The 16,338-nt window shown below is 36.9% G+C and overlaps 1 protein-coding gene across 4 annotated transcripts in view; it reads left to right on the top strand.

The window, feature by feature from the left end:
• Positions 1-10,313: 10,313 nt before the first annotated feature.
• Positions 10,314-16,338, top strand: part of LOC125649604 (egl nine homolog 1-like) — a 33,111-nt gene continuing 27,086 nt past the window's right edge. Inside the window, exon 1 of one of the 4 annotated variants that reach the window (XM_048877249.2) lies at positions 10,314-11,554. In XM_048877249.2, the coding sequence (XP_048733206.2) occupies positions 10,607-11,554 (948 nt within the window). In that variant the 5' untranslated portion in view covers positions 10,314-10,606. The remainder of the gene's footprint in view (positions 11,555-16,338) is intronic. The other 3 variants (XR_008803533.1, XM_048877247.2, XM_048877248.2) reach the window with 3 other exon arrangements.

Genomic DNA, 16,338 nt, shown 5'->3' with positions numbered 1-16,338 from the left:
ACACTACACACCACTGCGCTAACACACAACCCGCTATCCCACTATCACACAACACGCCGTCGCACTATCACGCTAACACACCACTCGGCACACCTCGACCGAGTACATCCAATATCTTTGATGAAGGGTACCTTAATCGACCGAGTGGCTAACACACACAACACGCGGTCGCGCTAACATGCCGTCGCGCTATCACGCTAACACTCAACATGCCGTTGCACAGTTACGCATACACACAACACGTCGTCTCGCTAACACACAACATGCCATCGCACTATCACGCTAACACACAAGACGCCGTCGCACTATCACGCTAATACACAAGACGCCGTCGTACTATCACGCTAACACAAGACGCGGTAGACTCATGAATAGATGTGAAACAATCACCAGACAAATACATATTTTACCATTATTAAAGCAATCGTATACACGAGAGATCACTTTGATAGACATGTCATTTATATCGATTCTTTTTAAATAAAAATATCTACTGGAGATAGGAAGAATCTCTCTCTCTCTCTCTCTCATTCTCTCACTAACACTAACACACACTCGCACGAACATACGCACGCACAAAGATTACACTCACGTGCCTCTTAAAACATGTAAACTTCCAATTCAATGATATATTTACGAACTCTTTTGTCCTGTATATTTTTGTCCACAAAATAAGGCGGGGTTGTTGTTGTTCCGGACTCCCCGTTGTAAAGGTTCTATAAATAAGTATATGTATACCCAACTGTAGTGCCGCAGTGTTGCATTTAAATGCGGGACGATGTGGCCAAAAATAACTGTAAGTATTGTGATTTTTCTCGGGAAGCTTAACTACGCTGTGTCCGGTTCTAAATTTATAATAAATTCGCAACCATCACGTGATCATCGTCCCGCATATCCTTAAATCCAGTTTACAGAGTTAGATAATATGGTGTCTTTATATTTTGTATACAGTTTATTAATGGGAACACACAATTAGCTTTATTTTAAATATGTGTAACACTATAGTCCCTCATGCTCCCTCTGGCTACATATATGTCTGAGTCAACAGTATTTTCTGTATATTTGAACTACACGAAGTTAAAACGCTTTTTCCCCATTGAACCCATTACATTCGAATGATTCCGTTCGTATTCCGGAACTATGCCACATCACCAGAAATGATCACCAATTATTACGCGTGTTATATTAGCACAGCGGCGCGTTGTGTTAGCGTGACAGCGCGACGGCATGTTGTGTGATAGCGCGATAGCATGTTAGCGTGACAGCGCGACGGCGTGTTGTGTGATAGCGCGATAGCATGTTAGCGTGACAGCGCGACGGCGTGTTGTGTGATAGCGCGATGGCATGTTAACGCGAGGGCGTGTTGTGTGATAGCGTGACGGCATGTTGTGTGATAGCGCGATAGCATGCTAGCGCGACGGTATGTTTGCGCGATGGCGTGTTGTGTGATAGCGCGATAGCATGTTAGCACGACGGTGTGTTGCGTGATAGCGCGACGGCATTTTGCGTGACAGCGCGATGGCGTGTTGTGTGATAGCGCGATAGCATGTTAAACTAGCGTGACAGCGCCGGTGTATTGTTTGTCAGCTTGATACCGCGATGGCATATGTTAACGCGACGGCGTGTTGTGTGTTAGTGTGATAGCGCGACAGCGTGTTGTGTGTTAGCGTGATAGCATGTTAGCGTGAAGCGCGATGGCGTGTTGTGTTTTAGCGTGACCACGTGCTGTGTATTAGCGTGGTAGCACGACGGCGTGTTAGCGTGACAGTGCGAGAAGTGGTGTGTGGTAGTAGAATATCGCGTCGGAGTCTTATATGAGAACGCGACGGTGTGTTGTGTGAGATCGCGACAGCGTGACAGCGCGACGGAGTATTGTGTGTTAGTTGAATAGCGCGATGACATGTTTGCGTGACAGCTCGACGGAGTGGTGTTAGTGGGATAGCGCGACGGCGTGTTAGCGTGATGGCGTGTTGTGTTAGCGTAACAGCGCGACGGCGTGTTAACGTGGCAGTGCGACGGAGTATTGTGTGTTGGTGGAATAGCTCGACGGCGTGTTAGCGTGAGAGCACGACGGCGCGTTGCGCGTTAGCGTGACGGCGTATTAGCGCAACAGCGTGACGGGGTGCTGTGTATTAGCGTGATGGACGTGTTGTGTTATACATGTAGCTCGTTTTAAGACATTCACGCGCTGTTGCGCTTTTGCACATGACCCCATGTATTTAAAATGATATGTACTTCTTTGGTCGTCTTTACGATAAATATTTCTATATGACCCACTCAGAATTGACTGATTAAATGACCCAATCTAATTAAAATTAATTTAATGACCAATTGTTCTGTGACGCTTACCTATGAAACTGTGCGTTCTGAATATCCCAATGCTGTAAAGCGTATGTCTAACTATTCAAGTGAAAATGTTATACACAGGAAACTAAACTGATTAATGTCGTACATGTAGTTATATATTGTTGTTAATTAGTCTGCATTGATTGTGCATTAACACGGTGATGCCAATAGATACATTTTTTTTCAAGTTCAAGTTCTTTACTACTTTAAGCTTTACAGCTTACCAGTACCATATTACAAACAATATAAACATAAACATTTACTGCAGAACATTAAATACGTACGTGATTACAAATATTAAAGTCCTGGATTACAACTTTCTCTTAGGATTATGCTATTATATGCTATTATATATATACATATACATATTCCAAGGTCTTTTATAGTAATATTTCTTAATATATTTTTTCCATAATTCTGTATATATACAGGACAAACTAATATGAAATGGTATTCATCTTCAATATTATTCACACAAAAAATACAACATCTGTTAGTTCTATCTGCCTGTTTCACATAAACAACAACAACAATAGTTTATATATATGTGATTATTTCAACGCGTGAGAAGACACACGTACTTCACAGGTGCTTGTGGACAGGACTTCTGGTACCCCCCTTCTTTTATTTTTAAATGTTCAATTCCTTGGGTATTTCGGACTTTGGATATGTTTAATCTATAAATCAGGGGTTGTTGTCTGCATGTTGTAATATCTAGTATTTACAGGCATCAAATACACAAATTACACCATAACATTCATTTCAAAAACTAGATTTAAAGTAGTACCAAACACCTGTAAAATCAGTTTTCACTTAATTAAATATCTTCTTCAATTCATTGATTTAACAAATGAAATCTCCATAATACTAATCTGAACCATGCATGTATTTAGCATAATTATTCTGATCAAAGAATATGGGAGACATCCAATATATTGGAGGTCTGAGGGTGTAATATTTCATCCTTGTGAGATTTAACTAACGGATAACTTTTCACGTGTAGCTAGTAGAGACGCATGTCGTATAATGAAGGTCGAGGTCAAATATGATGACGTTATTTACCGAATGTTTTCTAAACAATCCAAACTATCAGAAATCCTATGTTGATTTTTTTTAATCTGACAAGTCATGCATGTTATATTGCACAGCGCGGCAGGGGCGGATCCAGGAATCGCGGTTATGGGGGCGCCACTTTATGACGCAGGGGGTCTGGGGGCCCAGAGGGCGAAGCCACAGGCACTTGTTTCTGTAAAACACTTACGATCTCTGTATACTAATGATAATGATAGTGTTATTATTAGTATACAGAAGTCGTAAGTGTTTTACAGAAACAAGTGCCTGTGGGCGAAGCCCCCGGAAGCTCCTGGATTTTACAGATTTTATAGGGCTTGAAATATGTTTCCTATTCAGTCTAAGGTGAAATTAATAAAATGACGCAAATTTGAAGGGTTTTTGGAAAAAATTAGGTTCTCCCAATAACGTAATTAAAAAAGTCAACAGATTTTGTCATTTATAACTCTAAGAGTGGAAGAAATTATTGCTTCTTTTATTGTTTAGTACATTTTTCTATACCCTATATTTGAAACTATGTGGAGAAAAAAATTGTAAGATAGATGATTTATCACAATGAGAGATTCTGTTCCTTAGTACAAAATAACGTTGTATAAAATGAGTTTGAGGACAAAATTTATGTATCTGTTTGGTATTATTTTAATGACATAAGATAACGAAAAAAAAATGTTATGGGCCAATATAACAATTGATATAAACCAATATTTTCCTATGAAACCACCTTTATTTTTGTGTTATTCACAAAATTGAAATCCTTCAAAAATGTGTTTATCATTGACCAGTGCATTCCATGTATTGATGACAAACTTACATTGTTGTTTGGTCAAATAATAGAAAAGTCCACGTAAACACGGCATTGGATAACTAGGAGTTCGGGGACATCAAATGAAGATGGATTTTGTTGTGTTTAGGATGAGGGTAAGCGAACCGGACATTTGGCCTGCAAAGATGCTTTTGACCAACTTGGACCTCTCTCTCTCTCTCTCTCTCTCTCTCTCTCTCTCTCTCTCTCCACTTTCTAGAAATATTTCGACCGTGTTACCGGTCTTCTTCAGTCGTGTTTACTTGGAATTGTCTAATTTTTCGTTATTGTATACTATTATTTGTGTGGATATTTACTTGTGAATATTGTATATATTTTACACACTTTATAACTGTCTGAAAAGGCATTAAAGACGAAAGTGCTAACTGTGAAATGCTATTCCAGTTTTGTGTTTCTTGACTTTTATTATTGGATATATATACATGTATATATATATATATATATATATATATATATATATATATATATATATATAACTAACTAACTAACTATATATATATCTAAACTCTAAACACTTTGTAGAAATATTTCGAGCGTGTCACGGGTCTTCTTCAGTCGTGTTTCATAAGCAGTCTAAGAAGTCAAATGAACATTCTCCTTCTTGTGACGTAATGTCATATAAAGCGTATAAGCTTTTGTGTAGTGAGTAGGTAAAGGAAGGTCCTAGCAATGTCAGAAAACCTCCTCTGACCTCAGAGATGCACTCCTAAACAGGTAAGTAAAGGAATGTCCTAGCAATGTCAGAAAACTCCCTCTGACCTCAGAGACACACTCCTAAACAGGTAAGTAAAGGAATGTCCTAGCAATGTCAGAAAACTCCCTCTGACCTCAGAGACACACTCCTAAACAGGTAAGTAAAGGAATGTCCTAGCAATGTCAGAAAACTCCCTCTGACCTCAGAGACACACTCCTAAACAGGTAAGTAAAGGAATGTCCTAGCAATGTCAGAAAACTCCCTCTGACCTCAGAGACACACTCCTAAACAGGTAAGTAAAGGAATGTCCTAGCAATGTCAGAAAACTCCCTCTGACCTCAGAGACACACTCCTAAACAGGTAAAGAAAGCCCTAGCAATATACGTATGTATGTATATATATTTCATATCATCTGACTGCATTCACGATTTCCCTCCAAATTTCGTTTTTTCACTTTAAGTGATCAAAATCTACAGTCTAATATGTTTAGAAGATTTCACAAAAATTAAGGTTATTCATCATGACAGAAGCTCATTATGGAGAGTTTATTATTTGTTTTGAAAACAAAGATTGATGTATCTTATCGTTTACGGGGTTTTCAAAGTAAATGGCTATTGATCCAAGTTTATTATATATATCACACCTGAAGTATGTGTCATTTAAAAGTTAAAATTTGTGATTGTACAAAATGAAGATGCTTTACATTACAAAATTAACGTTTCGCTGGTGTGTTTGTTTAGACATAAAAAGACTCGAGTCTTTGTTTACATAACATAGAATCAAAGCTAAAATATTGCTCTTATCTTTGCATTCAGACGGTCCAAATTTTGATCAAACGAGCTATATTTTTAAATTTTTACATCAAAAATGAAAAACATTTCTTTTAAAAAAACGTGAACCAGTCCCTTTATGTCGACTATAAAGTGCTATGTGTTATGTGTTACCTATTTCCATTCAATTCAAATCGGTCAAATGTCCTCGAAGTTTAGGAAGGGGCGTAGACTTGCTCAAGTCTCTATGTTGTTTTTATTACATTATCATTTTATCCAAATTTTACTGTGTTTCTCTGCTCTCTACCATACTTAATGTCACCAAACATATGTTTGGCATTATCAAAAGTATTAAAGAGAGCACTGGACTGATTATTAAACATAGAGACTTGAGCAAGTCTAGAAGGGGCGTACACAGTATATAAAATAGAAAAATCTTCTCAAATGCACTACCCCTGTACATAAAACGTGCATTTTAACAAATACAAAAATAATATACCTGTACTGCTGAATCCTAGTTTTTTGTAGAACATTGCTAATCATTTCGTTGATGATTAGTCCAAAGGTTAACGAACAAATTTAAATTGTCAAAACATAAATCTCTAAATAGTGCAGTGTAATGTCGGAAATGACTTTGACATACGAATATTCTGTCAAGCGAGAATTAGGGCAGCTGATCGTGGTTAGAAACGTTGCACACACGTGCGTTCGACATTTTAAGAGGGTTAGGTGCAATCTGATTAACATCAGATCTTTGATCCGCTCCGGTGTAGCGGTGATCGCACATTACCGGAGATGGATCATAAATTTGAGTATTGGGTTGGTCAGAAACAAAGGGTAGGGAGGGGCCGGGTCTGTCTAAATAAAACAATGTTGAAAGGGAAGCTACCATACTAATCAGTGGGGTTTTCGAACAGTAAACAACAACAACAACAAAAAACAAAAAAAAATATATAAAAGCATGTGCTTCTTTATATCAGACTCGAGTAAAATTGGCTATATATAAACCAATGAAAATAAAGCTTTATGCCACGGAATTACCGTGTCCATTATGGAGCGCCAAATTAACATAAAATCAAATGATTGAAGATATCTTCAATTATTTGAAGATATCATCAATTCATTTGATGCGCGCAATAATTGAATTAAAGATCTCTTCAAATAATTAATGATATCTTCAATTCTGAATTATTGCGCGCATTAATTGAATTGATGATAGCATTAATTCTTCAACTGAATTGATGCGCACTTCATTTGAATTAATGATCTCTTCAAATGAATTAATGATATCAACATTTGAATTGATGCGCGCTACAATTCAATTGAAGAGAGCAATAATTGACATAATGCGCGCATTAAATCAATTGATGAGAGCAATAATTGAATTGATGCGCGCATTAATTCATTTGATGAGAGCAATAATGGATTTAATGCGCGCATTAATTCAATTATTGCTCTCTTCAATTGAATTAATGATATCTTTAATTCATTTCAAGAGAGCAATAATTCTTTTAGAGAGAGCAACTATAGAATTAAAGATATCTTCAATTCAACATATCCACAATTGAATTAATGATATCTTTAATTGAATTGTTGCTCTCTTTAAAAGAATTTATGCGCGCATTAATTCCTTATACAAAAGCATTGTAAATGATTTAAAGATATCTTCAATTGAATTAAAGAGATCATCAAATTATTTAAACCGAGCTCTAAATTAATTATTGCGAGCAATATTTCTACTAAATTGATGTTCTCATCAAATGAATTGAAGAGAGCAATAATTGAATTCATGCGCGCATCAAATCTATTATTGCTCTCATTAATTGAATTAATGCACGCATCAATTGAATTGAATTGCGCGCATTAAATAAATTATTGCTCTCATTAATTCAATTGATGCGCGCATTAATTCAATTGATGAGAGCAATACTTGAATTGAAGCGCGCATTAATTCATTTGATGAGCGCAATAATTGATTTAATGCGCGCATTAATTCAACTAAAGAGAGCAACAATTGAATTGATGATATCTTCAAATAATTAATGATATCTTCAATTATTTCAGTTTATGTTAATCTGGCGCTCCATAGTCCATCCGTCTGTATACGGAAGCCGATAGGTGCAGAGATTCAGAATTTTAAATATTTATGTAACTGCATGGCGGCCACCACTTAATTTAACTGGTGTCCGCCACTTATTTCTTCTGGCAGCCGCCACTTAATTTATATATGGCGGCTACCAATTGCAAAAACAATGTAATTTGTATCGCTGAGTGATTATTTTGGAAAGATTTAGTACGCAAACACTCAGCATCGTTTTTCAAAGTGTATAGGGACATTAGGAGGAGAAATTGTCCTTTACAATTTGTTGACAAGCAGAAAAGGAACCTAAAATGTCACTTTTGTCCAAACTTCGTACTACTAAATTGGAGGGAGGGGGCTCCGTTCATCCTTCAATTGATCAGTTAATTCATTATTACATTTTTACCATTCATTACTACCACCAAAAGAGTGGGATGGGGGCCAATCCGCCAATTAATCTTATTTCACATGTGAAAATAATTTAGTTTGCATGTGAAAATAACAGAAATTGAATGTTGTCAAAAAAATGGAGGGTCAGCCCTGTTGTTCTATGTATTTAACAGTACAATCGAAAAACAATAATTTAATGCTCTTAATTGTGTGTGTATATATATATATATATATATATATATATATATATATATATAGAGAGAGAGAGAGAGAGAGAGAGAGAGAGAGAGAGAGAGAGAGCCGTCATATAATTAACTGGCGGCCGCGCCAGATAAATTAACTGGCGGCCGCCACATAAATATATATATATATATATCATATACATATTTCTAAGCATTGGGGAGGGATTGCACCCCCTTCATTTTGAGAGAGAGATAGAGAAAGAGAAAGGAGTTGAATAACTGGTGACAGCCATATAAATGATTTAAATTGAGTGGCGGCCGCCATATAAATTAAGTGGTGGCCGCCAGTTCATTTATCTGGCTACCGCCAGTTAAAACAACTGGTAGCCGTCATATAATTAACTGGCGGCCGCCAGATAAATGAACTGACGACCGCCACATAAATTCACTGGCGGCCGCCACATAAATTCACTGGCGGCCGCCAGTTAAAGTCGCGACCGCCACATAAATTAAGTGGCGACCGCCAGATAAATTAAGTGGCGGCCACCAGTTAATCTATATGGCGGCCGCCATTTAAACTAAGTCGCAGCTGCCACATAAATTAAGTGACGGTCGCCAGTTAATCTATATGGCGGCCGCCAGTTAAACTAAGTCGCAGCTGCCACATAAATTAAGTGGCGGCCACCAGTTAAATAAATATTAATTCTATACCCTGGCACCTATCGGCTTGGAACCATACCTGTACGTTAAAGGGTTTATAAGGCTCACTTGCTGAACTGTTACGTTTTACGACAGTACAAAGTAGTCGGCAATATGACATATCCAAGTATTGAAAAATTATAGTTTTCTTATATTTTGCACATAAACTTGCGTAGAGATAACTCGCCAATGAAATTAAAATCAGATCTTCTCTATAACCGTTATATTGGAGAAGTTGTAACAGTTAGAGAATAAATGTTAATTTGATTGTAAAATAATAATAAACAACTCTCCGTAATATCTAAGGTCGCCAATGGTAGTTTAACGATCGCGCGTTTCATTTCATTTATTCTCTCAAACCATTCACAATGGTACATGAGGTACAAAAGTATGATTTTGTAATTATATAACTAATATTGTCAAGGTTACAGTTACATAAATAATACATGCACATAAAACCCTAACCCCGGAATCACCCGTTTTGAGCGCCGAGTATGCATTTTCAGATGGGACTAGTCCTCCACCCATTCAAATATAATTATCAGCATTTTGCTTGGCACTTCGTTGTTATTTTGTTAGCAATGGGGGGGGGGGGGGGGGGGGGGGGGGGGGTATAAAAGGTAAGGAAATGTCTATAAAGATATCATGTTTGTGTGTTGAAAGATATTGTCTCTGAATACGTACCGAATCACCGGTTCTGATTTCACATCGAGGAGTCGCTAAAATCTACCTATTGAACATATTATCACTGTGAAATATCATAATTATCTTAATGAAAACGTGCTCGGAGGGTGGGTGGGGTCGGGGTGGGGGCGAGAGTATGATGTCTTGATGAGGTAAGATGAGAAGCATGAGACGGGAAGAAAATAAAAAGGAAGGAGGAGTGTGGTAAAGCTGCGGGAGGAAAGGGGGGGGGGGGGTGTCAGTTGAATCCTACCTACCCCGATAAACCATCTCACCCCAGGTAAACTAGAACATCGTCACCTCTGTGTTGCATGGTGTTTAACAAAGTATGCATGTTATATTTGTGTTATGTCCCCAGTGGGACCATGATAGGCAAATTAAATATTTCTGTTTCTATTTCTGTATTCATTTTTTTTTTTTATGTCAGGTCTGATTCGCTTTAATTATTTTCCTGAGGCTGTGTTTAGGAACATTGTGGTTTAGTTACGTGACAGGCGGAAGGAATGCGCCGACATTACAACGTGTCACGTGCTAATAGACACCCTCCTGAATTTTGTACACATACTTACATGTATAAAGTAAACAAAATGAGAAATACTTCTTTATTCCGGGTTGACATTTCTCGTTATCAATTCCACTTTTATATTGGTTTTCTAATTAGAGTTGCAGTTGGTCGCATGTTTGATGTCAGTCGTCAACGTTTTCTCGGGCTACCTTGAGATTAGAAACTATTCTTCCTGATTACAATCGTTTAAAAGGAGACACTTCACTCAACGGAATCAATATGCCGAAATCATCACGTCCGCCTCGCTATTTAGTTAATATTTATTACTCGAACTGTCAAGGTAAAGCCACGAGGAATTCCGCATGAATGTAAACATGGCTGAGGTGCAGAGCGTACGTGCCAGACCGAACATCTCCATGGCGTGTCAGTTATGCAGCTCTTCTGAGAGGCTCATGGTGTGCTCAGGGTGCAGAAGGACTTGGTATTGTTCCAAAGAGCATCAGAAATTAGACTGGAAGTATCACAAGAAAAACTGCAAGCACATGGGAGAAGGGGAGTGTGAAACTAAACACAAGCATGGCATCACGTTGACTTCGTCGTCTCTGGAAATTCCGCGCTATAAAGGCAATGACACCACAGAAAAGATGTCAGCCGAGGCTATGACACATAATATGAATAAGATGAGCCAAAGTTTACATGATGATCTGAAACTGACTGATGATAAACCTTCAAAGAAGAAAATATCGGAGGAGTTTTATAAGATCCAATCCATCAGTTCAGAACGTAATGTTCTGACAGATGAAGGAAGTTCAGAGTCATACATTCTTCATTCTGCAGAATCCGCATTAAATCAACCGGTGTACAACAGACCCACTTCCCAGATATCCTCCCACAGTCAAGATCTACGCTACACTTCCACTGTCTGTTCGTACGAAGACGAGCCTGTCGACAACATGCATGCATATCTCAGTGTTTTAGAGTCTCGGAATGAAATGTTAGGAGAGTACGTAGTGAAGTGTCTCCAGACTTACGGAATCTGTGTCATTGACAATTTTCTAGGAGAGACGAAAGGGCTGTCGATTCTGGCAGAAGTGAAGGAACTTCACGATAAAGACAAAATGACGAGCGGAGAGCTCATTAATCGCAGTCAGAGATCTAACACACAGAGGATTCGAGATGACATGATCACGTGGGTAGATGGACGTGAAATAGACTGCTCAAACATTCAGTTTCTGATTTCATCCATGGATGCAGTGATTTTAAAATGCACTCGGAAACTGACTAAGTGTACCATTAATGGTCGAACAAAGGTATGCTTAGCTATTCCCTAGGCCCTCCAGTGTTTCTGTTGTGTTTAGTATAATGGTGATCATAAATGCAGAGCCTCTTTGAATAGCATGAATTTTACAAGGTTGTACACTATTCCTCATTACTATACACCTGCTTGTAGGTAATCCTTAGTTTGCCACCAGAGACATACATTTACAAAATTTCTGTTTAGTATCACAAATACTAATAATAGTAGAATCTTATCATGCTTATTTCAATGAAACTTGTCTAAGATGGATAGACCCATGGATACTTATAGATGATTTTGTCTTTCTTCTCATAAGTGAGTCATAACCCATTGGAAAACACATCATAAATGATTGAAAGGCACAGATCATACAATTGTATGGTGCCAATGCAAAACCTCAATGGAATTTGAACCATTTGGAATTTGCATTATTTTAGGTATCTGTATATGGGAATAGTAACCTGCTTCAGTAGAAAGGCTTTTCAGTTGTGTGTGCTTGTTTGTTCACTGGTCTTAGTTGGTTTTTTTTAATGCCATTTTTCCACGAGACTTACTTAGTATTGTGAATCATCCTTTTCAACAGATTTTACATACTCTCTGTTGACATGTAGGACATATATGTTTTTTAGGAAGTGGAGGAGTTTCAGATCGTTGATTAGACTTTCTGTTCAATTATTTGTAATCCACAAATGTGCATTTTAACAATGGTTTCTTCAACTTTCTTGAGCAGTGAGATGATTGAATTTGCCCATGGGTGATGATTAGAAAGACAAAAGTGACAGATGGACAAGCTTGTTACCATTTGAAGCCATTTATAAATGCAGTATCTGGAATGAAGCATAAAAGGGATTTTGCTTTGCATTTTGTATCAGTTGGGTATTTAACACCCCAACTTTAGAATCCCAGATTACAATATCATAAGCTGGTTCCACTGTTTACCAGTTACCTCTTCTGTAGGCCACAAAAGTTTTGTTTCATCTCTTATCAGGACTTTTGAATCGCTGTAAACTTGAATAATGTATTTTGAATCACTGTAAACTTGAATAATGTATTTTGAATCACTGTAAACTAAGTCGCACTTGGAATTTTCCTTGCCATGAAATGAAGACTAATGGAAGAAATTATTATCTACTAGAGACAGCTCATGTCTGAGTGTGCTAACATTCCCTTGGAAGGGATGTATAGAGGTTGGATGTTGTTCTTTAGTATTAACCCCAATGATTTTTTCTCTCTAGATAATAGGGGACTGGGCCTTTCTTACCTGGGAAAATCAAATTTTGTCAAGTTTGAAAAAGTCTTTTTTAATAAGGCCAAAAAAAAAAGATGTTGGTTTCCACTTTCACCTCAAAAATTTTAAGGGTCGTTAGGTAGGTAGTTGTTGTTTTTTTGTTGTTTTTTTAAATTTATATGGTGAATTAATACATTTCTTCACTTTACTGTAAACAAAAACTGTTTCTGTGTTTTGGAATCTGTCTAGTGCATAATAAATAGCTATATATAAGTCAATAAATATACTCTAAGTTGTAGTGATGACATTTGCAAAATATTTAGGGTAGGTAGGGAAAGTGGAAACCAACATATATCTTTTTTTTGGCCTAATATATATTTAAAAAAAGACCCAAATAATATGATAGTCGGCCCCTTTAAGGCCCATAAGCCTATTGTTAAAGGGGTATTATCTGTAATTTTGTCACCAAAAATTGAATTTGAAATGAAAATTGCTAGATATCTTATATATTTCAGTATTAAATAACACTAGTATTTAATTATTTCAAACACTTTTAAACCTCAAAACAGGCACAAGAATATATTTTGGTGATTGAATAATTATTGTCTTGCAAGACAATAATCCTTCTTATATATTTCTTAATGTGCACTGAAAACAGTTATTAACTCACCTGAGCTGAAAGTGAGCTTTTCTAATCGCCTGTTATCCGTTGTCTGTCTGTAAATTTTTACATTTTTGACTTCTTCTCCAGAACCTCTTGGCCAATTTCAACCAAACTTGGCAAAAAGCATCCTTGGGTGAAGGACTTTCAAGTGTAAATAAAGGGCCATGACCCATCAAAGGGTAGATAATCACAAAAATGCAAAAATAGGGTCTTTTTAAATCTTCTTCTCAAGAACCACTGGGCCAGAAGAGCTGAAATTTACATGAAAGCTTCTTGACATAGTGCAGACTTAAGTGTGTGAAAACCATGACCCCGGGGGTATGTTGGGTCCACAATAGGGGACCAAAGTTTTACATACAAACATATCTAGTTAAAATCTTTGATAACCTTCTTCTCAATATATTGATGTAAGTTTGTTGAAGCCAATGAACCCATTGATAGGACCACAGCAGGAATTTAGAGTCTTGAATAGAATTCATGTATGTTTAAAGAAAATCTTCCCAAGAATCACAAGGGTGCAATGTGTGTCAATTTTGTAAGCCTCCTCGGGCAGTGCCATAGGAAAGCACTAAAGCCCTAAAGGAACTTTAAAGAAACACAAGGATGCAGTTTATCAATATGCAAGCATCCTCATAAAGTGTAGATTCAGGGGTTATAAACCCTTGGTCAGGGTGGGGCTACAACAGGGGTTTAAAGTTTACATTAGAAAAGATGAGGGGAAATATTATAGAAATCTTATTCTTAAGAGGCACAAAGGTATGGTTTATAAAATGATGAAATACAAACATCTTTATATATATATATATATATACTAATTTTATCAATTTTGTTCAAACCATGACACTGGGGGTAAGGACAGGACCACTTTTTTGATTTACTAGAAATCTATTATATACTGTACACAAACTAAGGTAATAAACTGAAACTTGATCTAGTACATTTACCTATAATAGTATTGATAATTAGAACATTTGATTGGAGAGAGAGGAAGGGGGAGGGGAGGAGAGACAACTAATTTGTCACAATGAAACTCTTAAATGCACACAAATGTTACTATAGTCACAATTAAATTTTTAGAAATTTGACCCCCCTAAATTGACAGTTCACGATGTGCATAGGGGTGTGGACACGACTTTTGATCATTTAGAAATGATGATTTTTTTGTTGTTAGATCTGTCATGAATGAAAGAACTAAAAATATTTTTACACAGGATACACTTTGTATTTACATAAAACTCTGTTCCAAAAATCATGTTTGTAAACATGATCTTTGTCAATATTTCTAAAGAGTGAGGCAAATGTATGTACATTTCATATAGGACTGCAAACAAATGCTGGTCATAAGCCAGGAAACCACAGGGGAACACCAAGATTTCTAAAAAGTACATGTACGTCAAAAACACATTACACAAAAAATTTAAATAATACATATGCCTAAATTCCTCATTTTGGGGAAAACGGTCGATTTTTACACAAAAAAATCACAGATTTATAATGATGATGTAACTTATTTTTAGATAAACAAATACAGTTAAAGAGCAGTTTATAATTTACCACACATGTAAGAAAAACTAAATGCATTGTAGAGCAGGAAGGCTTCTACCAAAATTGTAAATTTCATGATCCCCAGGGTAGAGATTCTGACCCCCAGGGCAGGGCCAGACTTAGTATATACTATATAGTGGTAGTCCTTTACCAAAATTGTAAATTTCATGATCCCAGGGGTAGGGGTTTTGGTATTATGGTGGGGCCAAAATAGTCATTTACCAAATGAGTGAACAATAGAAATTTTGAACTTCTTGATAATTATCATTCCAATTCTTTTCAGCATTTGGGACATAAATTGTAAATTTCAGGATTTCTGCATCCCTGGGGCCTGAGGTGCGGGACAAAAACTGCCCAAAATTTATATAATTTTCAAAAATCTTCTCCTCTAGAACCACACAGTTTAGAAAAACTAAATGCATAGTGATGTAGAACAGGAAGGCCTCTACCAAAGTTGTAAATTTCATGATACCCAGGGTAGGATTTCTGACCCCTGGGTGGGGCCAAACTTAGTATACTATTTATGTGTAAATTTGCTGATAATGTATAAAATCTAAATGCATACTTCGGAATAGCAGAAAAGGATATGTACAAAGAATGGTGAATTTCACAACCCAGGATTTGAATCTAGGATTGGTCCAAATTAGTCATGAATATCTTTTAAAGTTAATACACCTACATTATGTAAAGCCTCTCATCAGTATATGCTTTTTTGAGGGCATTGCAGTTTTAAGAACACATCTTGTTTTACACTATTGCTGAACATTAGAATTTAGCTTAGATATTCAGAACAGGAATTTTTTTCTAGATTTCATAGCCCTTGGGAGTAGTGATACTTTTTCATGAGTACTCAGATACTTGTTGACATACTATTAATTAGGTTGATAATGATAAATCAATTAAAGTTGTATGTACAAAAATAAAACAAAAAACAACAACAAAAAACAAGAACTGAAAATTTTGGCTTTAAAAGAACTCAAAGTTCACCTAAGCTGAAAGCTCAAGTGAGCTTTTCTGATCACCCATTGTCGGTCGCTTGTCTGTCTGTCCGTCTGTATACTTTTCATACGTTTGACTTCTTCGCCAGAGCCATGCACTGGGCCAATTTCACAAATCATTCTTGGGTGAAGGGGATTCACGTTTGTTAAATGAAGGATCAAACCCCCTTTAAAGGGGATATAAATGCAAAATAAAGGTGGGGTCATTTAAAGAATCACTGAGCCAGAAAAGCTGAAATTTATGTGAAAGCTTCTTGACATATAGTGAAGATTCAAGTTTGTTAAAATCATGACCCCTGGGGGTAGAGTGGGGTGCACAATAGGGGATCCAATTTTTTGCATGCGAATATATAGGGGAAATC

Source organism: Ostrea edulis, chromosome 5 (assembly GCF_947568905.1).
Source record: "Ostrea edulis chromosome 5, xbOstEdul1.1, whole genome shotgun sequence".
NCBI lineage: Eukaryota > Metazoa > Mollusca > Bivalvia > Ostreida > Ostreidae > Ostrea > Ostrea edulis.
Note: the sequence above shows the minus strand (reverse complement) of the source record. Positions and strands in the feature narration are given on the sequence as shown.